Source organism: Phyllostomus hastatus, unplaced genomic scaffold, assembly GCF_019186645.2.
Source record: "Phyllostomus hastatus isolate PE091 unplaced genomic scaffold, TTU_PhHast_1.1 phas_scaffold_129, whole genome shotgun sequence".
Lineage (NCBI taxonomy): Eukaryota > Metazoa > Chordata > Mammalia > Chiroptera > Phyllostomidae > Phyllostomus > Phyllostomus hastatus.
Window position 1 is genome coordinate 30934909 of NW_025334009.1, and position 25097 is coordinate 30960005.

A 25097-nucleotide genomic window follows, 5' to 3' on the forward strand; every position below is an offset into this window, starting at 1 on the left:
CTCACTTAGCTGTGACTGACTTATAAGTATCCCAACCAACAGATAAATTCAAATGACTCATATGTATCCAAAACATTTCAAACTGAATTACAAGAGGGGGGAAGTGGGATTCTGTATTTAACACCTTGAAGAACTCAATGAAATATTTTGTTATTAATTTCTGTACCCTTCTTTCAGCATCTCTCCAATTGATATCCTAAACTCAAAAACAGAAAAAGCAAGGACCAACAAGTGGAGAGGGAAAGGGTACTAATACCTATCATGTGTTAGTTCATTTAATGTGCATTATTTCATTTAATCTTCATAATGAGACTACCAGTAAAGAACGTAGTCCAAATTTACAAAAGAGGAAACTGGACATAGAAGGTATTGATTTTCCAAGGTCACACTGGTAATATACCATGATAATGGGGCTGGAAGTTGGGTGTAACTCCAAACCCCATGCATGCTCCTTCTGCTAGAACCCCATGCCATCTGTCACAGAAAAAAATTACTTAAGACTATTTCAAAGAGGCCTGTTAGGTAGTGATCACCTTTAAACAAAAACTAAACAGCCCTGGCTGGTGTGGCTCAGGGGATTGAGCATGGGCCTGCAAACCAAAGGGTTGCAGGTTCCGTTCCCAGTCCAGCACGTGCTTGGGTTGCAGGCCAGGTCCCCAGTAGGGGGCACTTGAGAGGCAACCACACATTGATTCTCTCCCTCTCTTTCTCACTCCCTCCCCCTCTCTAAAAATAGAGGCAAATTTAAGATCTAAAGAAGGGGAAAATGAAAATCAGTTTTATAAAGGAAATAAATTATGCACTGCTTTCTATCCTTAGATACAAAGTTCTTAAAATTTGAAACAAAAAAATGTTTAGCGCTTACATTAAATCTTCCCTAAAAACCTGATTTTGAGACAATAAATACCTTCTTGGAGTACATCTTTTAGAGTTATCCTCTCCCTGGATATTGCTATATCCTTCACCTTAGCTTTGGCTTCCAAAAGAGTGACACTTCTTAGGTCGTTCTTCTCTATCCGCAAGGTAGGATAACCTGAGGAGCCAACAAAGCCAAACCAAGAAATATAAATACCCTTACTATGGCATCAGCGTCAACTGGTTCAGTCAGAACCTCAGGACTCAAGGCACAGGCATGAATGAACGTAACAACCATAAAAGGAAAAAGGCACACACGTGCTCAGGGGGAATGACTTATGAAGGCCATGCTCCATTTAAAAAAAACAACAACACATTTTTACACCTACCCCAAAATCTTAAAATGCAGAATTAACATAAGAAACACTAAAAATAGTATTACCATTACCACCACTCCAACTGCATTTTAGCCTAAGGAAACAAGTTTTGATTCATGGAATTCAATTTAATCTGTCTTATGGACAGTTTGCCTCCCATAAGATTTTCTAACATATTCTCCTAACAGACGAGCTTTTCACATGAAGAGATATTTGTAAAAACATCTTTCCTTTTAAAATATATTGTCAATTTAATCATTCTGACATTCATATAGCTTACTCATCCCATTGTGAGATTCATATTTGTTTTTCAGTTCCCTTAACCATATGTGATAACAGTAAAAACAAAATTTCTAGCTATAAATTAAAATTTTCACTCCAAAAAAAGTTAGAATAAAAGGAAGGCCCATTGTTAGTAAGGGGAAATAAGAATGGTATCTCTGCTGATTTGCTTTGGGAGACGATGGGGAGAAAAATCCCAGAAGAGTTAGTCGACCTAGACAGTGATCGTCCACGGCTGCTCGAAGAACGACAGGAGCAGCTGTGGGGAACTGTGTAACGAGTGGTAATGCTGTCCCACCTAATCGCACTGGACAGCAGTCTGACCATGACACGCCTGGGTGTGTGAGTACAATGTGAGTACTGTATCTGTTTGTTACTGTCTGAAGTTCTCGGAATTTCCTGGACCTGAGGTCTGTTGTGTTTTGCTATTTTGGAAAATTCTTGGCCATCATCTCTTCAAATAGTTTCTCTGCTCCTTTTTAAAAAATTTATAAACAAATGTATTTCTACTGAGTTTTTAAAAACTACTTATTTTATCACATATAATAAATGACTTTTCTCCTTAATGTTATGTCCACAAAAATGAGGAAACTTTTTATTGATGGTAACTAAAAAAGTATTTTAATAAGTAAATGTATTCCCACTGATATTTTAACAGTATTCTGCTCTCAGCATATATGATAATTGAATTATCTGCCTCTTTAAGGTTATATCCACAATGACAAAAAGACTCTAAAGAGCAAAGACTGACAGCCGAACATCACAAGCGGTGTGTTCATGCTGCGTAGTCTGGACTACTTTCACATTTATCATCCTATTTCCTGGAGAGCACGTATTTCTTTCTTTTGTTGGTAGTGATGACAACTGCTGCTATGACTTCTTTTACATTTCTTTTAGTCTAGAGTGCCCTCTCTTCCCCTTTTCTTTTTCTTGACACTGTGATTAAAGAAACTTGGTCAGTTATCACAGAGAATATGTGGCACCTACTTTTTTGAGTATCATTTAACTTCTCTATTGCTTGTAAATTATAAATCAGTTCTACAGCCTGATTAGGTCCAGGTTAACTCCTGAAGGTGGGGGAGGAAACAAGAAAACCCCAGGGGTGGTGCATCACACCTGGGAACACAAACTGTCAGTAATACTTGTTCTACTTTAGTGACACTAAGTTTCATTAGTGGATTCAGATGGTGACAGTCTGATTCCTCGAATGGTAGTTTCCATTTCCCTTTGTTCATAGGATTTTAAACATTAATGATCTTTTCCTGAGTCAAATAGTTTATTGTGATTACACATATAATTTCTAATCCTATCATTTCTTCCATGTTGATTAGCTGAGATTAGTCTGTAAAGATATATTATGCCTCATGAACCAGCACTATGTGGTTACTCTGAAGTACAGTTCATGTAGCCAGTTGTCAGAGTAAGGTATGTATTACTGGTGTCTTAGTTACTCCATAATGATCAATGTTTTAAAAAGATACCATTATGAACTCGTGGATTTTTACATATTTTATGTTAGATGCTCAAATAGACCCATTTGTGCGAGCTCTTCAAGTGTTTCGCAGCTTCCTTGATTTGGGGCTCAGCAACATGTCCCAGGTTTATCTTGTATGCCTCTGACCCAGTCCTGAAACCACTCATTTCCCCAAAGACTTCTGGTTCTTTTTATTGGGAAACATCACGGCAGGGTACTGGGTGAAGAACAGATATTCTTAGTACTAGTTTACTAAAGAAAAATGCTGGCCCAAGGAAGGTTAATAGCCAACTGCCTACAAGAACCTAATTTAACTAACCAATGGCATCACTGAGTGAGGCCCTGAATTGTGACCCACCATCTATCCCTATGATTACACTGTTCCTTATTTGTATGGTACCTGATTGCTCTTTATGTCTAAATTATACTTTAAGAATGATAACTTCCCCCTAAACATGCACATGTTACGGCATAAAAACTTTGATCAAAATCCTGCTAAGGAAGTCAGATCTCCTGCTCTCAGTTCCAATAGAAGCTAGTTTCCTACCCTGAAGAGAAAACATATAGTCCTTACCAGAGCCCCTAACACCATCAAACAGGTCTCTGTCTCCACGCAGCTCAATAGCTTACTCTACCTAAATACCTAAAAACCTTCCTTCTGAATTTCTACAGAAGTGGTTTTGCAGTCAAATGCTCTAACCCTGAGCTATATCCCCACAGAAGTGATTTTGTAGCCACTTTAATATATCTGATCTACAGAAATCTTCAAGAAACCAAATCTAGCAATTAAACTTAAAATTTTATTTTTCATACTCCAATTTTAGAAAGTTTCTTTTAATGCTCTAGAAAGGAAAAGCTGAAGATTAAGCCTAAGTCTGCACTTGTTAGATACTATGTGCAAAGTGTGGTACACATGTCCTGTAAGTAACTAACCACACAGGACCACTGACAGACCACAGAAAACTTTGTAAATCATCTTCAGGATTACATTAACTCTTACTGGTAATAGGAGTTGCATTGTTGGGTGTGTCGGCTCTCAGATACTGAGTCGTCTGGGTAGAGGGCTGAGACAGCCCTTGGGAACTGCTGCTGGCACTGATGCTGCAAACAAAAGAAATACGTGGCAAGTTAGCTTCAAAGAAAACTTTCCTTTCTTCATGCATATGAAGTGCATGCAGACATTATAACTAGCTTGAAGTCCTGATGGAGATCACAAAAATGCATGGACCTCCATCACAAATGCCCCATACTGAAATTTTTAATCTACCTCTGTATCTCCTCCACAATCACTAAGTCATTCAGAAATGTAGGTACTAGTCCTCAGACACCATAGAAAGCAGTCATATGACAATAAGTATACTACGGGAACAATGAGTCACCTCTTACTAGAGGAGCACATGCCGTTCAATTAAGACTGCTTTTAAGAAAAGGAACAGAAAGACAGGTCTCTTTTAATGATGGCCCAAAATCAAATGGCATACAGATGAGGGAATAATGAAGTATTTACTATTTTTGTTATTACTAATATTATGCAGCCCCAATCCTCAGAATGACAAGGAAGTACAAGGCACTCATTTTTGGAGTTCTGAGTCCTACTCAAAGATCACAATGGAAATCAAAGTTGTAAAACAGTACAGGATTAAATAATGGGGAGGGAAAGGAAGCATTACCATCCCTAAATAGGGGGAAAATAAAGAACTTCAATTTACTTCCCATAAAATGGGATTAAGAGAAACCTACCTCCCAGGATTTTTGCAAGGCTCAAGCTGTATAATACATGCAGAAACACTACTTAGATATTCCCTGCAACCAACATGCACTGTGATGGTAGAACGCCCAGATCCCAAATCATTTACTACTGTTTCTCTCCAGTAGGTGGCACTCTTGTACCAACTCAGAGTTCCTGAAAAGACTGCAGGCATGCAAAGATGTTATGAGTATATCCATGTCCATTTTTCCTTTGTTCAACAGATATTTAGTGGGTCCCTAAAATGAGCAAAGCACTATGCTAAGTAGTCAAAACAAACCTTTTTTGGAACCCCAGATTTACTATTAAAAGAGAAGCAGGCAGCAGTCAGGAATCCACCTGATAACTATTAAAACCACTATCTACATAGCTACAACATATGAGGTGGAAAATGTACATTTTCTAGCACTTAATAGTTTAAAACCAGTATAAATAAATTATCTAATTTGATTTTCATAAGCAAGTGAGGTTAATTATAGAGGTATTAACTCTGCTTTAGAGTTGCAGTTAGAAGTTAGGGCAAAGATAACTTTCCTTCACAGCACTTATTAATTTCTCTATTTATGTGTGACTTTATTTATTCATTAAAAAATACTTACTAAGTGTCTACTACACGCCAGGTACTGTTCTGGGTGCTGGGAATCCAGTGGTGAACAGATATGAAGACCCCTGCCCTCAAGAAGCCTGCAGTCCAGCAGAGATTTCTTCCCTACTGTCTGTCTCGCCCCAGCAACTATCAAGTCCAGTGCCATCAGACTGCTGGATGGGAACTTTCCAGCCACCACTGTTAGCCTGCCTGGCATGTAATCGATAATGGCTAACAGAATAGAAAATAGCAGAAGCAATCAGTCCATCACTCCTAGCACACTGCACCTTTCTGGAAACATCAGTCATAATAATGGCATTTACTATGTGCGGTTTGTGTCCTCAGAGCTTATGGTATTATTTCATTGAAAGTTCACAACATCCTTAGGAAGTATGTGCCATTACTATCTCTGCTTTACAGATGAGAAAAACTGAGACATAAAGATGCCACATATCATGTTGACGCCATAAAGCTATTAAGCAGAGCAACCACAGTTCAAAGATGCTCTGGTTTGAGTCTATGCTACTGACCACCAAGCTATGCTATGAAAACAAGTGACAATTTAAGTTGCTTTTATTCCGGCAATGTCTTGAAATCTTCACCTGAAAACCACAGAGAACTGGAACCAGTTCATGGGTGGTAACAGACTATTTCAGCAGGGAGAGGTACATGCCCCATGGAATCCCAAAGTCCTCACACAACTCTGGCCCACGTGGGCTCACAGCCCTGGCACACACGCAAACACTCAAGGACAGTGAGTGCATCGAGATGGCTTCTAAATGGCATGTTCTTCAGTGACCCCTTTGGCTCCACCTGTATCCTCTCTGAGTCTGATCAGAAAGTTCCTGTTGCCTCGTTTCTCCCTCAGTGCTTCCAAAGACCATTTCTTCCTCTCTAAAACCTAAGTCTAACTTCAGCACCACCACATACACACAACATATTCTGAAACACATCACCCATGCATTTCTCTTTTCATTCTTATCTCCTTTCTTTTTTTCCCCTCTACTCAGAAAAGGAAAGTAGAACAATAAGAACAGAGAATACTTAGAGGCAGATATTGAATTCAATCAGGCTCCCTGTCCCCTTGGGTTTTCGTTTAGGTCACAAATGTGCTTACCCACTGCATGGATGACCCTGTGTTAGGACGGGGGACTCAGCAGTAACACACACTGCTCTTTAATTGGAAAACGTTTACATTCTAGTTGGAGAGAGACGTATACAAAAAAGTGATTTCAGGAGGAAAAGGTATAATAATTTTTATCCAAAAGAGAGAGATGGAGAGGGAGACAAAGAGAGGAGAGAGAAATGGGTAGCTGGGAGGTCTAGAAAACACTTCATGAAAGAGATGGCAATAAAGTTGAAATGTGAAGAACAGACAGAGTTTGGGCTGCTGGAAAATGCAGGGAGCCTTGGGGACAGCAGGAAAGCATGAACCAAAGTGATGAAGGGCAGAGGGCAGGGCAAAAGTGAGGGACAAATAATCAGTTGACTGGAGCACTAAGAAAGGACATGGAAAGAGAGAAAGGGTCACAGAAGATGGGAGATACATCTCCACGTAGAGGAGGTCTCTGGGAGCCAAGGCACGAAGCTGGGAACATCTTCAGTCAGCAACTGGGACTGACTGAGGAGGAAAGAAGAATCGCATACTGCAGACTGTCTATCATTCCATCTTTACTTCCCACCCTGTCCTGGCTGTAACGTCCTCCTTGTCATCTGATTCACCCAGGATGGGACAAGCACCTTTTATACCCCACACTACAATACACAAACCATAATCATCCACTTTACAAACTCTTGTAATTATGGGTTAATATCAAAGATTAAATACCTGAAGCCATGAGGTATATCATTAATTTTTTAATTCCCAGCACTTAGCATATCTAACCCAGTGTATCTCAAAGGCTACACATTAGAATCATCCAGGAAGCTTTAAGAAAAATAACGATGCCCAAACACCACCCCAGGCCAATTATATCAGAACCTCTGGAAGGTAGGACCCACGTACTGGTATGTTTTAAAAGCTTACCCATAATTCTAACGAGCGACCAGTTTGAGAACCAATGGTTTACCAGTAAATCATGGCAGGTTCTAAATAAGTGTTTACTGGATAGATGGGTGGGTGGATGGATGGATAATGATGAAGAGACAAACTAGGAGGAAGAAACAAGACTATTTTAAAAAGGTACTAGGAGTCTGGTCATATCAAAGGGGATGAGGAAAAATTTTTGATCTCAGCCTCTCCACCAACTAATAAACTATAATTTCTGACTTCACAAATTTTAAAAATTAAAATTAGAGAAACATGATGAAGGCAATCACAGAGACAGTAATTTTTCCTTTAGCTAGGGCTTAATCATCCTCCCTCCTTCCCCCACACCCCTGTGCACCAGTGTGTGGGCTCCCAGGCAATGCAGGTAACTGCTTTTATTTTCTTCCTTTCCCAAAACATGTACAATACCTGTCATCCAGTTCAATCCTTTTCATACTATGAAGGTGCAAAACAGCTAAGATTATTGCTACAAGAAATATTACTGCACAGCAAACCCCTACACTGATATAGAACACACGTGTAGAAGTGGTTGGAGCTGCGTGTACAGGATCATCTGAAATAAAAATGAAAAGCACATTAAGCTTTCTAAACAAATTCATCAATAGCTTTGTGACCCAATATATATAATGAGTATCTTGTTCTTTGTATAAAAAAGAACTATCATTTTTATATATGATAGTCTTTATAAGACTATCATTTTATGTGTCCATTCTTCGATAAGATCAGTTACCAGTAATGTGTTGATGTAAATTCACAGGATTTTAGACATGTTTTGTTGCAATTTTTAAAAACAGAATTTTACATAGAACTTTTGGTTGATGAGTACAGAAGTCACGAGCAGTGCTGCCTACAGAGCATGCTGCAGTGACAGAAATGTCCTATGGTGTGCTGACCAGTACAGGAGCACTTGAAACATTGCTAGTGCAACTCAGGAACTGAAGAGTTACTTTTATTTCACTATGATTAAAGTTAAATAACCACATGTGGCCAGCAGTTACCATATTGGACAGCACATTTCCTCAACAGTGACGCCTGAAGTAGAGAGATCAGACATCACTGCTGCCCACCACCAATGACTCACAGGAGAAGGACATACAACACCACCACCCATACATTTTTTAAAAAGTTTAATCTTTTTCTCTTTCGAAAGTAACAAATTATTTTGCTTGTATGTGTTTAAGGATAAAAGCAGAAAAACAAGACTCTATTAATGAAATAAAATGCTTTATGTTATTCAAAAAAGAGAAGCCACCTCAGCAGTAAAGAAAATGACTCAAAGACACAGATACGCAGACAGGCAAACTGAGAAAGAGACACAAGGAGACAAAGGCACAGAGAACAATGAGCAAGCAGAAAGCAAGACAGAGAAATAGAATGGGTGTGACTAGGGATTTAAGTAAGTTTTGATGAGGACTTACATCGTAATTCTACTGAATGAAACCTGAGAAATTAATTTGGGTTTTATCCTAAATGAGATGGGAGATCACTGCAAGGCTCTAAGCAAAGGAACAGCACACCTGAAGAAAAAAGCAAAGATGACTGCCTGCCTGCCTGCCTGCTGTGCAGGGCAGTGAGAGCCGAAGCAGGGGACACGTGAGAGGTCCACAAAAGCGACAGTGGTGGCTTCAGCAAGTGTTAGAGTGAAAACAAGAGGTTAATGGATGGGGAAGCTAAGTCAACAGACCTTGCTAATGGATTATACTGATGTAGACAGAAAGAGGAATCAAAGCTCTGGCTTACAGAATCAGGTGAAGGCTGGCACCTTTACAAAAACAAACAAAAAGCAGGTTAGGGGAGGAGAATCAAGAGTTTTGTTGTGTCCAAGAATATGCAGTACACATCTATGGAGACATCAAGTTGACAGAAACACAAGTTTGGAGTTCTGAGGATAAGTTAGGACAAAAGGTAAAAGTTACGGCTTTCAAAAACCCTGAAATAAGATTGCTTTCTAACGCTCTGAATCACAAACACTAAGTCAGAACAGATTAATGCAAAGAGATCAAATGGCTTCTAGGGCATCCAGCCTAGAGTGCAGCCCGAATGAAGGCGTGACTTTTCACCAGCCTGCCACAGGCTGCTCAGTCTTGGGAGGGGCGCCAAGGAATGTCCCACAGGCTGCTGTTGGCGGTGCCTATCCAAGCACACTCCAGGGCATGGATGAGGACCCCTCTGCCAGTCAAATCCCCCAAAGCACCCTGCCTGATTACCCCCAAATTCCAGGCTTATGTATGCACTGTGCCCACTCCTCACGTGTATATTTCACTGCCACCCTTCAGGTCTCTGATGAGATGCCACTGTCCTCAGAAAGCTGTCTCTCACTCCTTCAGGGGAGATCACATGCCCTTCCCAGGGGTTCCCAAAGCCCCGTGCCTTATTACAGCTCGCTGCACTGTGTTGTCATCACTGCCCACTGCCTGTCCATCTCCTCCGTCATGGTCGAGGAGGGCAAGGTCTGTTTTGCTCAGAGTTTGATCCTGTGCCTCAATGATACCATCCAGCACACCAGAGACTCTCAATAAATGCCGAATGGATGGATGGATGGATAGATGGAAAGAGAGGAAAGGAGGAAGAAAGAAATAGATGGAGACCAAGAATACGCAATATTCTACTTTCTTTGTGAGAAATAACATCCTACTAGCATAAAAGAAATAGGTAAGATCACCAGATTTTTAAAAGTAAACTTAGGGGGCAGTGATTTTTTTTAAGTTTTTCTTTTTCTTCTTAGAGATAAATCTAAATGAAACATTCTAAAAAAGCCGACAGTATCTCATATTAATTTACCTTCAAAAAAGGTCTACTGTGGGACATCCAGACAATTTCTGCCTTCTGAGGTAATGAAGACGAGGGAACAGGAAGCACATACTACCAACTACACACTGTTCTTGCCAAAAGAGCGGGCCCCAAATCTAACCAAGTACAGACTCTAACTACCATTTTATAGAAGAGAGAGAAACATGTTAAATGATACCACGAGGATGCACAAATGGAAAATTCTATAGGACAAATAAATCGATTTATTGGACAAATACATGGTATTAGGGGAGAGAGTGATTTCTGGTTAATATAAAATACATGTGAACCAAATACAGTCTGTATTGACTTCACTTGCATCCTGATTCAGGGGAGGAACAAAAAAGACATTCCTGAGATGGGCAGATTTGAATATGGACTAGCTTTTAGGAGATATTAAGGAATTACTGTTAATTCTGCCATATGTAATAAATCAAATACAAGTGAACAGGTGTTGGATGATTGTGGGTTGCTTAATGACTGTCTTAAAGACAGCCACACTGAAATATTTATGGGTGAAATGACAGGATGCTTGGTATATAATTTAAAATACTCTACCCACTCCCACCCACCTACCCATCCGAAATAGGAGGAGAGACTCAGTGGAACAACATGAAGCAAGAGATGGCCACATGGGCGCTCACCTCAGCTCGTGCATACTTGCAATTCACCTCCATCTTTAAACAATTACTTCCACAGAAGAATCTAGTAACCTTTCAGACATGCTATTAAAACTATCTCAGAAACAGTAAGTCTCAATGTTTCCATGTCAGAAAAGGAAAACAGAAGTCTAAGTTACTAACACAATCATTACCATAAAAATAAAAATCGACTCTGACTTTCTGCTCTGTAGGTTTAAATAGCACGGTATCTGTCTTTAAGCTTGCGTTTTCACCTGAATGAAACTGGCTGAGGGTTAGGTCCAGGTCACAAGTCAGAGTTTCTAACCTTCTGCTAAACAGACAAAGATCTGACACATATTTCATGTTCACACTTTAATTATGACCATTTGAAATGATGTGATATGGATTCTTGCTTATAAAAGTTTCTTAGGATCTTTTGTTATGAAACATGTATGAGTTTTACCTCAGAAGAGTTTTTAACATTCTAATAGTTTCAACTGACTGTACACCAACCTACAGAACATCAGCAAATTAAATAGCGTGGCATCATTTCTCTTTTGACCTACTAGAAACCACAAGGCCTCTGAACTTCATGCAGTCATGTTCATTTGCAATCAACCATTTTTCATCCCTAATGATGGAGAAGAAGAATACAGTAACACTTACAAATAGTTCTGCTAGTGTTTTTGTCCAAGGCTGAAGTTTTTACTTCTTCAAGTTCTGAATTAAAAAGGAGATAAAAGATGCTTTAGAAATTATTTTCCATGAAAATCCTTAAATACTGTAATTACATTTTCTAAATTTTCCCTCACATAGTTTTATATTATATCAGAACACTGCCTGAACTAAGTAACAAGGTATTTGTTGCAAGATAGTAAATGATAGACTATTATTCTGATAATCATCACCCTAATCATTATTAACCAAAGGGTGTTCCATATAAATACTCAATGAAAAAAGGGTTTCTGTGGTCAAGAAGTTTAAAGAAAGCCACAGGCTGTAACCTCTGTGGAGGCTCACAGTGCACACTAGCAGAGTGTAAAGGCTCTACAGCACAGGTGGCAAACACAAGGCCTGCAGGCTGAATCCGGCCCTCCACCTTGTTTTCTCCAGCCTGGCGCCTTGTTTCTACCTGGTGGCAGCGCCGAGCTCCTTGCCTCCAGTTAAGGAGAAGTTACATTATACAGTCCTAAAATTACATTCGGCCCTTTGAAGGCAACCGTGAGGTTGATGTGGCCCCCGGTGAAAATGAGTTTGACACCCCTGTTCTAAGGAGTTCTAGAGTAACACATTAGTCTGATCCAGCAGTTTCCACCCTCATATGGTAAAAGGAGCTTTTCTTGCCAGTAACACCCATTAACGCTCAGTGTGGTACAAATACATTTTCTGTGCAGTTTTAAATGTCATGGGATGGAAAACCAGATAAACAAACCGTATTAGGATCACATATTAAACTAAGAATCATGATTGGGGTGGTCACTAGTATGACCACCAAATAAAAAGGGTGGTGCTGTATTAAACTTAAGTCTGTAACAGAACTGGAAATTACACCATTAATTTTGAGGTTAATTTTCATGTACATATTAAAGAGGTCGTTCTGAGTATCAGCTGATCTTTAACCTCAGGGAATACTGCACTGGTGGGCTCCACAGACACGTCACGCGTTGCCAGCATTCTTCAAGCATGAAAGGTGAAGCGCGTGGAGAGTCATCACTCGCCTCCCCCAGGAATCGGGAAGCAAGTGTTTTACATTCCTCACCCACTGGTGCCTGAGCTTAGGCGGCCTCTCAGTGCCTGGGCTCCTCATAGTTATTACACAGAGACTAGTGGAACTAGACAGTCTTTCAAGTCCAGTTTTAAAATATATAAAAGTAGGTATGTAGTGAATACACTAGAACAGAAGAATGCATCAAAACACCAAAGCTAACTATCTTCATCTTTAAAATGTCCATTCTAATGCAATACAGCTTTTTTGTTGACGGGTGCCTGGATATTAGCCATTACAACTCACTTGCTGGTCTGAGGCATTTTCATCACACTCAGCACTAACTCCAGTTAGGAAATGTGTGAAGAGGCAGTGTGACACCTAGGCTAAGCACAAACCACTAGCCGGGTTTGTACTCCAGCTGTACCACTTAGCTGTGTGACCCTGGCAGTTGGTCAGATTTCCTGAGCCACAGCTTCCTCTTCAGAAAATGGAGGTAAATGAGAAAACCTACTGCCTAGTATTGTTGGAAGGATTAAATGAGTTTAATGCATGTAAAGCACTTGGACACAGTACGTACTTAGTAAGTTTGGAGGGATTTTTTCTTCCTCATACACTGTAATTTCATAAGTAACAGATTATTCAAAAGCAAAAGCTACTAACATTTGTTAAGTACCCACAAATGGTATTCTAAGCTTTAGGTTAGATTCGATTAATCTTTAAAAAAAAACAACCACCACCCTCTAAAACATGTTAGCATGTCCATTTTACAGATTAAAGAACCAAAGACTTAGATTAAGTCATGTGTCCCAACCTCTTGCCAAAAGCAGAGTCATAATTTAACCCAGGTCTATCAGCCCCAGGCAACACTTCTGCATAATGGTAACTTCATAAGGGGAATACACTTAATCCCTACTCAGGGGCCCCTATCAGAATTACCTGATTTCCTTAAGTCTTCAGCTGCTGTAGTGCTAGTTCACATTCCTAATATAAAATTCCCTAGCAATTCTAATAAAAGATTTTGAGGAAGCAGGGACTGAGTGAGGCCTGAATGAGGTTCCTGGCTGTAAGGTCATCTGGAATTACTTTGGAATTTCATCTGTTAGTACTCTTTTTCTCATTTGCAACTATAATCAAGATTTGGTTACAAATCTGTAAAAAAAGACTAGAAAATCTGTTTTTGAACCTGCCACATCGATAGATAAAACACATACTTTGGTAAATAAATTCCTTACTTTTGTAGCACATTTTCCTTCGTTTAAAATTTAAGACTGTAAAGTTTTTTGAAGAATTTACTGTCAAGTTGAGCTGCATTAGTATCATAACCTCAGAATCTACTTTGCCAGTACAGGAAAGCTCGACCCGAAACACTGTTTAAAAAAAATAAGAAAAATTATTTTATTTTTCTAAAAACCAACATTAAATGCTCATTACATATCTTTAAATCATTTTATTTTTGTTGCAATGAAACTAAAAATACATTTATATAAGATACTAAGCAGAAACTTTCAGAGAACTTATCTTCAGACTAAACAGCTTCAGACATCAAGTATTTGTTAAAGAACAAACCAAAAAATAAATGAAGAGATAATTATTTTCAACTTTTGCTCATGAATTTTAATATCACTTTTCCTCTTATTATATTGTAGTAAAGCTACAGCATCATAAGGCAAACCCTGCTATCTTACCATGCACATCAACAAAAATAACAATAAACATTATTTGATAAAGGGGTGAGACAATTCACCACAAAAATGCAGTAAGTATTGCTCTTAATGAAGAGATTACATATATCTTGTAAACAAATCTGATAAATTCTCAACTGTGAAAAAATAGAAAATACCTTTCTAAACAGAAAGTATCTTTAGTTAATTACTATAGCAATGGGATAACAGATTTTGGTGCATATCAATTTTTTTTCAATCTTTCAGTTTAAGATTCTTTTTCTACAAATTTAGAATCTATCATTCTATTATCCGTAAGAGCACATTACAGACATGGGCATTTCTAAATAGCTTTACTGACCCACAAAAATTAATCAGCCCTCCTATGCTGTCTTAAAGCTTAGATAAATGTATGTTCACTAATAACAGTGAATTGGACTTCCAGAAAGACTTCCACAGCACTGCTGTGGCTCAAACTTCCAAATTTTAAAAATTTCCATTTTCTTAAAATCTCACATCTTCAGGAGCCTTTCTCAAAAGGCTGGTGCAAAAGTAGTTAAACTAGTGTAAATATGACATTTAAGTCATTTACTATGACATGCCCTGAGTGCCTATCCTGTGCCAGATGCTATGCCAGATGCCCAGAGTGGACAGTTGAAAAAGCACCTGCCCTCACGGTGGCCACAGGCTAGCAGGGAGAGGCGAAGACAAAGAATTATGAGATAGAGGCAGAGGCAGAAAAAGGACAGTGCAGATTTTGAGACTTGCATAGTATTCAGTATGAATAGGCATTTAGAAGCACAAAAGAGGAGAAGATGGTTCCAAATACAGAGACCAGCACATGCAAAGGACTGGATATCATAACCGCATGAAGTGTGGACTGCTGGAACGCTGGAGCAAGTGCAGAAACAAGGGCAGACAGACAGGAAGAGACAGATGATGAACATATAGCACACTGGCTACAGAGTCTGGGATGTATTTAGTTGATGGAGGTCAGGGCACTGATGGACATGGTGTCACACTATCAGATCATTCGGGCCACAGTGTGGGAATTACTCCAGGAGGACCAAGATCAGATACAAGGACCCAGAGGCCAGGACCAGCAATGCAGAAAAGGAGATGAGAAAGAGTTGAGCACAGACAGTTCTAGAGACGATGGAAAAGGGAATGGCTTAAAACACAGTACAGATAATCAATGTTTATAAAAACTACTTTGCAAAGTTGTTATATAGTTCTTATGCCTATGAAATAAGATGTACTACACATCAGTATAGTATATAAACTGTTTTGGGGAGGACACAGGGGACACAATTATAAACAATACGTTAACTCTGTCTTTGAGACTTACCTGATAAAGTGCGTGGAACTTCCCCCTGAGCAGAAATGTTGACCTGGGGCATATCCATTGCCACAAAGTTGTCTACTTGGAATCCCAGTTTATATTCAACCTGTGGTGTCGAGAAATAAACAAACTGGATCTGTGATAACAGAAAGGACACTAACAACTTGACTTCACTGATTAGCTCATTAACTAATGAATACATGAGCCTTTCATATGTACAAATGATCTAGCTATTAAAAAATGCAATTGTTAGAAACAGTCCTAGGAATTTTCAAGTGGATAAAAACTCAACCCAGCAAGCCACCCTCTACTTCACGTCCAGAATAGTACCACCGCTCTACTGTAAAATCGCGATCGAGATTTCAAAAGTCCTGCTGAGAACTACACAGCCACTGACAAAGAAGCCCCAGAAAGCTGCTGAGGTGTGTAATTCACACACCAAGACTAGCCAGCAATGCGTTCTCTGGCTGATAAAAGCCAAGCTCTGATGGGCTCCATGTGGCTGGGAGACCCACTCTCATGAGCAGATTCCAAGGCAAGAATTTCTTACAGAACATCTAAACCACATTCTCTAGTCCAACTTTCACCACTAAGCAAGTTCGTGGTTAGGTGCCCATTTAAACTCTGGATCTGTTTCTCAAGTAATTCAGAATCTGGAAGGGAAAAGAGGTGACTAAGAAGATGTCCCTGGAACACCAGTATTATCTGTCAATACTTGGCCTACATGGCTTAAAAAAAACAAGCAGCATCAATTAATAAATATAGTCTTGCTGCTCAGAAAGATGTTCATGGGAGAAACAGCTCAAACTGCAATGCCACAGCTGAAATTCAGAATGGCTGCCAATTAAGACCTTCAATGAGGCCTTATATTTCACATTATTCTTTGTACTGCCCATTGGGTTTTGATAAGAATAGTACTCCACTCCCATTCAGTGGTCACGAAGGCGGCTTTGGTGCAGGGCTAGGGATGGCAGAAGCCAAGGGGCAGTGGGTTGGAGAAGAGTGGCAGGAAAGAGGTTCAAGAAGCCATTACTTAAAATTTTTTTTATTTTCAATTACAGTTGACATACAATATTATATTAGTTTCGGGTGCACAACCTGTGATTAGACATTTATATAACTCACAAAGTGATCACCCCAATAAGTCTAGTACCCGCCTGACATCACACATAGTTGTTACGATATTAATGACTACATTCCCTATGCTGTGCCTTATAACTGGCAATTTGTAAATCTTCTTTAAGAAACTTAACTAGGAAGAACAGAGCCAGGCAGTAGCTGGGGAGGGGGGAACAGTTTCCAAAGCTTTTCTTTCTTCTTTTATCAATAGGAAATATTCAAATGTATTTATATGCTAATGTAAAAAGCCAAGGAAATGGGACACCATAAAGAAGGAAACTGAGAAAGAGTATCACCCCAGACTGTAAGAGAAACTATTATTTTGCAGTTATTATAGGTATACAAACTATTGTTAGTGGCTGTATTTGTTAAATGTAATGTTCACAACAAAGGAAATGTTCTTGTTGCTGCACATCAGTGACTTAGTAGCACCTTGGCTAGGAAGTGTCCCTTCTCACCTTAGCACACCACAATACTGTCCCTGCCACCAGGGGGTGCTAGAGAGCTAGGGCCCAGAAAGTCTGGGCCAAGCAGTAGCAGGCTTTTCAGCAATTCTCATTGACTAAACAGTAAGAGAATGCATGGCCTGCATCCCTATATCCATGCCATCTCTGAACAGGACCATACATGGGAAGCTAGTGCACAGAAGAAATCGGCAGTCAGCAAGAACTGGATTTGGAACCATTAGAGACTTTGTGATCCTTCAGTAAATTAACTTTTCCAAGTTCCAGTTGTTGTAAAAGGAAGGGAATAGAACCTGTTATGAGGATCAAATAGGATAATTAATGCAACACATCTAACTGTCACCTGGCACCAGTCACCTCTGACGAATGCAGATTCCAGCGGATTCTGCAGTCATTCCAGATTAGCTACCCTATTGCCCCGCTGCACTTCCCACTGACACCAGTCTACTCCTGACCCTAGAGATTTTGACACAACTTTCCTGTGCTCTACCAAGAACACTGCTGCAGCCCTTCTGTTTTGTACCCCTCAACCTTTAGAACCCCACTATTCTACAGCCTCTCACACTCTCAGGCTCTTCACGATGTCTCCCCTACCTGTTCCCAAACCTGGCTTTCCTTAGAGTCATGTCTTCCCTTATCATTCAGTTCCCACAACACCTGACCCTCAAGGACTAGGCAGTAGGGTTGCCATTCTTTTAGGATCATTAGGTCCTTTCTAGACATCCCTTCCCCACGCAAAATCACCTACACTCTGAAGCTCACATGTTCTCATGATAGCCATCTGTCATGCAATCAACATAAACAACAGACCCGGGACTTCACAGAGGCCTTGGCCCTTGGCTCACTTTTCTACTGCCATGTTCCTGGGGGCTTCACCATTCAATTTTCCTACATACTAAAGAACCTGCTCCATACCCAAAACCAATGCAAAAATCCCACTCTATCCAAGATCCCATCACTACCTCCGATTCCTATAAAACCAGTTCTTTGTCCCCACCACTCTAATTCGGCCAACATTTATGAAGCACATTTATAAGGGCTGTGCTCGCAGCTGAACTGCTAACAGCCAATTAACTATTTCCCTCTTCTCCAGCCCAGCCAGTGACCTGGTTTTATTTTCCCATAGTCCCTGCACCAAAGAAGATAGTGTTATTGACACTGTCATATCAACATCCCCTCAACTGGTTCACTCCCTCCACCCTGACAGGGCAGCCCCAGCACCTGACCGCCCCTCATCCTACTCCTGCTGCCCAGCACTGCCAGAGGAAGTCATATCCCAGGGGGGTGCCCTCACACAATGCTGACCCCAGGCTCAGGGCAGCCCTGTAATACTGCTCAGCTGTCCTTTCCTCACCAACCCTCTCTCCCTGGTGTCCCCATTCCAAATCTCAAAGGACCTCAACTGCTCACCACCTGCTGCTCTGCCCGCTTCCCCACTCAGCAATGTTCTTGTCCCCCTCAGTTAGCACACAGGAGCCCCCTTTCTGCCTTTCTTTTTGGCATGAGGGAGATCTGATAGGACACCCATACTTTACACCCATCCAAGGAAAGTTCTATTCTCCTCTCCAAATGATAAGTCCTTCTCTCAAGTACACTAGGTTCTAGCCCATTTCACCATGATAGGATCTCATATTATCAAATGGTCTTTCTCACTCTCCTATATCTTTAATCTCCCCCATAGGCCCAATTACACTAGACATATCTACCTAATAATCTTATAGCCCTTGAATTTAACAGATTGAAAACCAAACTTATGTTTCCCCACACTTAACTATCTCCTTGACTGTAGGACTCAGTCATGATAAGCAGAAGCCCAGACAGTCAGGGACCAGATCCCCTGGGAAAGCAGAGAACGGCACATGGGGTCAGGGGCCCTAACTCAGTGCTGAGGACAGGGAACAAGACTCACACCAGAGCAGCTCAGTGTGGCAAGTGGAGAGACATGGGCAAGGCAGAGGGAAGTGAGCTTATGAGTGAGCTGGGGAGAGTGAGGGGCAGGAGCAGAGGTGGCAAAGGGGCTCAGTAAGATGTTGAGAAGGACAACACTGTGGCCAGAACAGCAGCCTGGAGGAGTAAGTTGGAAAGCATGGAAGTCTGCTCTTTGCTGGCTGCCTTTGTGAGGACTGTCAAAACATGTGAGGCACTCACAAAGCAGTCCTCTTCTCCTTCTGGAATCTTTAAGATACAAATTTTAAAACTGCCGTTTCTGGGGTCAGAGAAGAAACTGACCACTATTAAATTCCCATTTTCCGTGCTTTGGCATCTGTCGATCTATATGGAATCTCACTGGTCAATAATCCTTTGAAGAAACGGATCTGTTCTACAACTAACGTTTATAATCTACTGGAACAAAGGAAATTTAAACAGCAGTTGTTTGTCAGAAAAAAATAATGAGCCAAAATACTTCAGAAAAGAAACTGGTGAAAATATAAATATTTGAATAAGCTAAAAAATAAACATTTTTGATAATCTTCCCTTACTTGGTAACAAATGGCACTGCAAATAGGCAACTGATGAGTAAAGCCATTTCTCTTTGAAACACAGTACAGATTTAAAGTGAATACACTTGCCTCCAGCCAAACAGCCTCTTAGTTTCTCTGAAATTATCAGAAGTGCTGCCTTCCCCATAGAAACCCCACTCTGCAGGGGATGCAGCAGGCTATTCCCAGGGGCTGCAGAAGGAACTCTGGGCACGCTCCCTCCAGACCCTCCTGACAATGATGAAAAATTCCAAAACCAGAGAACAGCTTTGGGGTGGGGGTATGTTCGGGAAGTATTCTGCCACCCTTTGATATATTTTTGCCTTTCAGCTATCTAAAATATATATATTGACACTTAACAAATGCAGTGTTTTTCTGGATATTGGAGAATGTTTTGGAATACAGAAAAAACTAATTATCTGTTAAAAAGACCCAGTAGTTTTTGCTTTTTTAAAAGTGTGTAGCCTTGTGAAAGAGTAGCATTATCAGAGTTCCTGTCCCATGTGGAAATGCAATTACCCAGTGGTATTTATCCGCCACTCACTACAGCAATGTGACACACATAGCAAAAATAAGACACAGCTCCAACCTCTGAGGAGACCACAGTCCGTCTGGCAAGACAAAACAGAGTTGTGTAAACACTCAAGAACAACACTATTAGCAAAAGCTTTGATGTGTGAAAACTAAAGTTAAAATATCTACAATGTGAACTGACATACCAAGCATGGAGACCTTTGGAAGCAAATATTTCATCTGGCAAAATCTTAAAAAGCAAGAAGTGAGAGTTTCTGATAAAGTGTTAGAGCTTGGGAGCCATAGCCCTCCTTCTGAAAGTTCACGACCACATCCCAGAGCCCATATGATCCGGTGAAGAGCCCTTCTCCAAGTCTCTCCTGCCCCCTAGCATGACTTTCCCGTTTCAGGTCAGCTCTACTCTCCACATCCTGCCAAATATGGGTCTTAGTTTCCTCTTATAACAACTGATCAATAAACTCAAGTACAACCATGTAATAATATCTGATACCATCACCTGAAGGGAAAAAAGTTCAACTCTATAAGCAATGAGAAACTTTACCAGGACACACTGAAAAATATGCAGCACATTACTTGTCCAAACACATACACACACAAATGCACAGACGCTTCTCCACCAAAACCCACCTCCAGGAGGGGAGGCTAGAAGCAAGTGACAGTGGTGCCTCAGGGAAGGGGAGCAGGTGGCTGGGTGGCTCCGAGGTGGTCCCAGGAAGGTGTAAGGGGCTGATTTTTCACTGTATACCCCTTTTGCCTTTTGGATTTTGCACCATGTGCATACACTGAATATTCAAAAGATTAATTTTCAAATTAAAAAAAAACCTTAATCAACTGTGCTAAAATCACCAACGATTATGACCTGAAACTGGAATTATGAGCTGTAATGGTGGCTGAAGCCTGACCTTAGATTAACACACACATATTCCTTATTTTTTACTATAAAGTGTTTTAAGATACAAGATGATTGCTTTCCTCTAAATTCTTACACCTGTTACAGATGAATTTGTCAAATTAGTTTAGCTATATAGTCAATCTATGAATCCCATTCGTTTTTCCAGATTTACAACTTTATTCAGAATACCTGAAGGCCATGTGTACAACTGGTGTCAAATGCACCCAGCCTATGTTTTTGCGCTTCTAGAAATAGGAAATTCACACCTCCTCAAGTAGCACACTGCAATTTTGAGAAGCTTTACTGTTCAGAAGTTCCCTGCCTGATGAGCTGAGCCCCACCTGCGCCTCTTCTGCAGTCAGTGAAGGAGCACCTGTAACTAAGAACCACATGCTGTACCAGGCACAGGGGACACAGAGAAAGACAAAAGGGGTTCCTACCCTTGAGGCACTTAGCACCTAGGAGGGACACGGAAAAGAAAATCACTGCTACGATATTCTTAAGAGCATGATGAGGGCTATGAGGGAGGAGAGAAAGGCACTGTGGGTACAGAAAAGGACACTGACACAGCCAAGGAGAAGTAACACCGGGTCTGACTTTATGAAATAAACAATGAGGAAAAGTACGTTTCTAGCAGAGCAAACAATGGCTCAGGGCGTTCAAGAAATTGCCAGAGGGAAAAAACGACACAAAACAATTAGCTGGAGAGGACACAGGAAAGAAAGGAAAGGACAAGAACACGAAGGCTTCCTAAGAAATCAGAACTTTATTCTGGTGGCAACTGAGAATAAAGCCTAGAGCAAATTTGTACCAGGTGTACCTAAAGGCCAGTGCAGAGGCAAGGAGACCATATCTAGGTCTAAGAACCTAGGTATGGCCTCCTCCTATGAAAACCTAAGAACCTAGGTTTTCATATCTAGGTAAGAAACAATGGAGGTCCAAACTAAGGATGAGGCATTAGGTCCTGAGAGAGGCAGGAGATGAATTCAAGGTATAATTATATAAGAGAGGAAGGTGTGAGAGGAGTCTAGGATCCCTTCTCGGCTTCTGGCCTTGCCATGTGACTAGTACTGACACCCTCCAACAAGTCAGAAAACGTCTACTGCACGGGGAGTGTCATACCAGCAACAGCAGCCCAAGTGTGCACTAACAACAGAGTTTAAAACCTGCCACAGAAGCACTGTAGTTTAGATTATGCTGTAAAAGATCGAGTGAAGAATATGGAGCCACACAGAGCCACACTACATGAACCCAGGCCACCAGTGCTTCCCACTCAGACACACGTGTTCATCTGAGCCCCTTCTTCTGTCTACTCTCTTCCACTCCAACTTCCTCCTGGGACAGGCTACAAAAACTCCTCAAGCACCTTCTAAAGTCATGTCAGCTCCCTGAAACTCATTCCAAATAAAATTATCAATACATGTGTTTTTTAAGGGAATGAACAAAAGGTTCAGTTTGGTTCAACAGTAAATGCCACATCCCACATTGTCTTTTTAGTCACAGGTCCCTACCCATTCACTCGCCCAGAAAATGTCCTCATGACATATCAGCATTCTCTTTTCCGAAGTGAGCCCAGAAAGAATCACACCGTGTTCAAGGTTAGGGGGGTAACTGGAATAGAATCTCTACTATTTCATGTGATTTCTCTGTTTTAAAATACATCTACTATTTGTTTTCATATTCATCACACTAAAGGTAGGAAAGGTAACAAAGGATTACTTATCATTTTCTGGAGAATAAAAGAATGTACTCTGCCTGAAAGCCGTTCACAGAAACTGGATATCAGAGTTGCAGAGGAATTTAAAATTCAAGACAAGCCACTCCACAGATGTTTGAAGTCATTCTACAACACTCCCACCAAAAGGTTGCCTCGTACAGATCTGACCTCTTCCAGTGAGAGGAGGAACGTACTCCTCATGACAGCACTGGTGGAAAGGTGAAACCTATTCTTAGCACAGATGCAAAAACGAGTGGTTGAAAGTGTGATGAGGAGTGAGATTTTTAAATACAACTTCAAATTATCTCTCCACAGTTCCTTATCCATCACAAGGAAGAAAACTTTACAGGGGAGAGGCCCAGTGACCTAGGTGATCAGAATCAACACCGCCTGCAATGCAACAAGCTGATGTCACAGGCACTGTGAAGGACAGAGCCTCTGTGGTGTGACAGCCAGAGACACTCCTGAATCTAATCAAGAGGAAACCTTGAACAACTCAAATTGAGAGACTTTCTAAAAAATAACTGGCCTTTGTATTTTCAAAATGTCAAGGTCAAGAAACACAAACAATGGCCATGGACAGGTCCCATAATAAAAGGAGACAAATTGCATGCATGACCCTAAATTAGGTGGGGGAAAAAAAAGGAACCATAAAAGATTGGTATAAATAACAAAATGTGAGTACTGTGGTATAATAATAATATTGTATCAATGTTAAGTTTCCTTTAATCATTGTACTTTGGTTAGGTAAAAATGTATTTAGGGGTAGAGATGAGATGCTTGCAATTCACTTTCACATAGTTCAAGGGAAAAAAGTGTGTTCGTGTGAGGATGGGGAGAAGGAAAGACAGAATTAATGACAAAGTAAGCAAACGGAACAAACCAGTAACAACTGGTGAATCTGGGTAAAGGATATGTGAAAATTCTTTGTCTTATTATATTAAAATTCAGTTTACCAGCACCCTCCAAATAATGTCACACAATGTTATGCAAGAATATGGAAAAATGTATTAGTCCAGTTTTCATGAAGAGTTCAGGTGCACACTCATTGAAACCAACATATCTCAGATTAAATGTCTCAGGTGAATGAACCTTTTCTGAATTACCAGAAATTTTGCCTCTTCAGTATACCCAGGTTTACCATGGAGTAAGTGTCCTTAATTGTTTTACATAAATTTTTCTCTCTTGATCTCTGTTTTTGCATTTTTTCATCCTAAGGATATCTGTCCACTCCTAAAAGACCTCCCCCAATATTAGAATACCCCAAGGCAACAATGTTGGACAGCTTGGGGTGCTCCAGATGGCAAGGCACACATGCTGTACCCAGAATCCAACCTAACTCAACTTTAACCACAACATCCCTGCAGCTATGTTTTAATACTTGTTATCTGTGTGTGTAATGTTTCTATAAAGTATGCATGAGTGCATTTATAATAATATGAATATGTGCATTTTAGTTTTAATATTTAGTGTTAGGGAGTGAATAAAAGAAACATGCACCTTTACTCACTTTGTAAGGAATGTTGGTTTATTGGTACCATCTTGGGAGAGGGAAGGGAGAAACACTTCGGCACTGTCAATCCAAACTTTAAACATACACATTCTTTCACCCAATCATTTCACTTCTTGTGATAATTTATTATTCAGAAATAATGCCACAAGTGCACAAAAGTTTCTGAACAAAGATGCCCTTAAAGTATAAACACACATATATACACATACACATACGTACACATACACATGTACACATTCACACACACATTTTTCCAAGTTTCTATATTTATCAATAACAGCAATGAAAGATGAACTACCAATTGTTTTTATCATCCTGTTACCATGGATTCTGTCTACCAAATGAATGAAGTGAAGGAAACTACTTGAAGGAGTGAAAAGAAAGCACTGTTTGAAATAATAAAATGCTATTAAAAATCCATGTGTCATACATCATACATCCATACACTCTCAGATTACAAAGGCACTAAAGAGAATGAGTTAAACCTATAACTGGAGAAATGGAAAGATGCCAAGACACGGTATTAGGTAGGGGGAAAATGCTGTTTAACACGTGTGTCATAAAAATCCCCTTTTTGTTTAAAAAGAAGAAAAATGAGCCTTGAAGTATACCAAACTATAAACAATGATTACTTCTGGATATAGATGTACAAAGTCTTAAAAGTTCTTAAAACAATTCTATAATATTTGAATTCTCCCAATAACCATTACTGCTTTATAAGCAGAAATAAAAATCTGTATTAAAGTGGTCAAATATAACCAACTTGCACAAATACAGGACAGACACCACTTTACAATACTTTAAAAAAACCACTCTACAATAGGTGTTCTTATTTGTTTTTAGTAGCAAAATTACTTTTATTTCCCAAATAAAATTCTACTCA

At 40.1% G+C, this 25097-nt stretch overlaps 1 protein-coding gene across 2 annotated transcripts in view; it reads right to left on the bottom strand.

Annotated features, from left to right (window-relative positions):
* RYK (receptor like tyrosine kinase) overlaps positions 1–25097 on the bottom strand; it is a 91237-nt gene that overhangs the window by 36276 nt on the left and 29864 nt on the right. Inside the window, exons 3-8 of one of the 2 annotated variants that reach the window (XM_045857304.1) lie at positions 15502–15601; positions 13725–13859; positions 11451–11504; positions 7780–7924; positions 3989–4089; positions 908–1033 (exon numbers count right to left, since the gene is read on the bottom strand). In XM_045857304.1, coding sequence (XP_045713260.1) covers positions 908–1033; positions 3989–4089; positions 7780–7924; positions 11451–11504; positions 13725–13859; positions 15502–15601 — 661 coding nt within the window. Of the gene's footprint in view, positions 1–907; positions 1043–3988; positions 4090–7779; positions 7925–11450; positions 11505–13724; positions 13860–15501; positions 15602–25097 lie in introns of both variants that reach the window. The other variant, XM_045857303.1, reaches the window with a different exon arrangement.